General features: G+C 44.5%; 1 protein-coding gene across 1 annotated transcript; it reads right to left on the bottom strand.

The window, feature by feature from the left end:
• Positions 1-5: 5 nt before the first annotated feature.
• LOC107735524 (uncharacterized) lies at positions 6-829 on the bottom strand (the record flags this gene model as incomplete). Its single annotated transcript, XM_016547177.1, has 3 exons — positions 6-317; positions 441-614; positions 701-829. Coding segments are annotated over 3 exons (615 nt in total), but the record flags the coding sequence as incomplete, so codon positions are not given.
• Positions 830-834: the final 5 nt, after the last annotated feature.

Below are 834 nucleotides of genomic sequence, written 5' to 3' on the forward strand. Positions count from 1 at the left end.
TTACATATGACATTCTTACACCCTGTTGTGTCATGCTCCACAAGGTTGCCACAAGTGGGGCAAGCTCGCATTGAGGGACAGCTCACACTATTGACTTCAGGTAGTGTTATATAACGACATTTTGCCAACTTTTCAATGTCGGGATTGGTGCAGTCAGGGTTGTCACAGCGGTCAGATCGAGGGCCTGGGCCTTTCCACTCCTTCATACACTGCCAGCAGAATTGAAACGTGCGACCCTTCTCAGCCGTGCAGATCGTGCACATGACACAGAGGTTGGTAATGTCAGCTCTCTCAACAAATGTCTGACATCCAGGACACTGAATATAAAATTAAAGACATTCATGGAATTACAAAAAAACTTCTAAAAAGCAACTTTTATGAATCTATTCAAGAATGCAATTATTTCTGGATATATGTTGGGATTTATGCCAGTAACTCACTGTTTTGTGTTCGCAGTACTCAGCTGCAGCAAGGACAGCCATCGTCTCTTCAAAATGGCTCTGCTCCTCTTGAGTCAGTACAGCCAACCTCCGCACTTCTGCATAGGGCCATTCTGCATTGCATCTTTGTAGTGTGCCTTCTTTAAGTGCAGGACACAGGAACTTGTGCTGACCCTGAGAATAAAATGCAGACATACTTTTAGATTACTGTATGTGCCTGTTAACAAGTACTGATTCTTTAGTCTGAATAAACGTATTACCTGGTCGAGCAGACTACGACACCATGCAGTCAGTGACTGTGGAGTCACTGCATGGCCACATGACATCTCAGCACGACGAGTCTCAGGGTCATCATCCCCAGCTGAAAGTACATTAGTCAATTGGTGTCTTAAGA

The sequence above is a fragment of the Sinocyclocheilus rhinocerous genome, unplaced genomic scaffold (assembly GCF_001515625.1).
Source record: "Sinocyclocheilus rhinocerous isolate Xijiao unplaced genomic scaffold, SAMN03320098_v1.1 C36117250, whole genome shotgun sequence".
Taxonomy (NCBI): Eukaryota; Metazoa; Chordata; class Actinopteri; order Cypriniformes; family Cyprinidae; genus Sinocyclocheilus; species Sinocyclocheilus rhinocerous.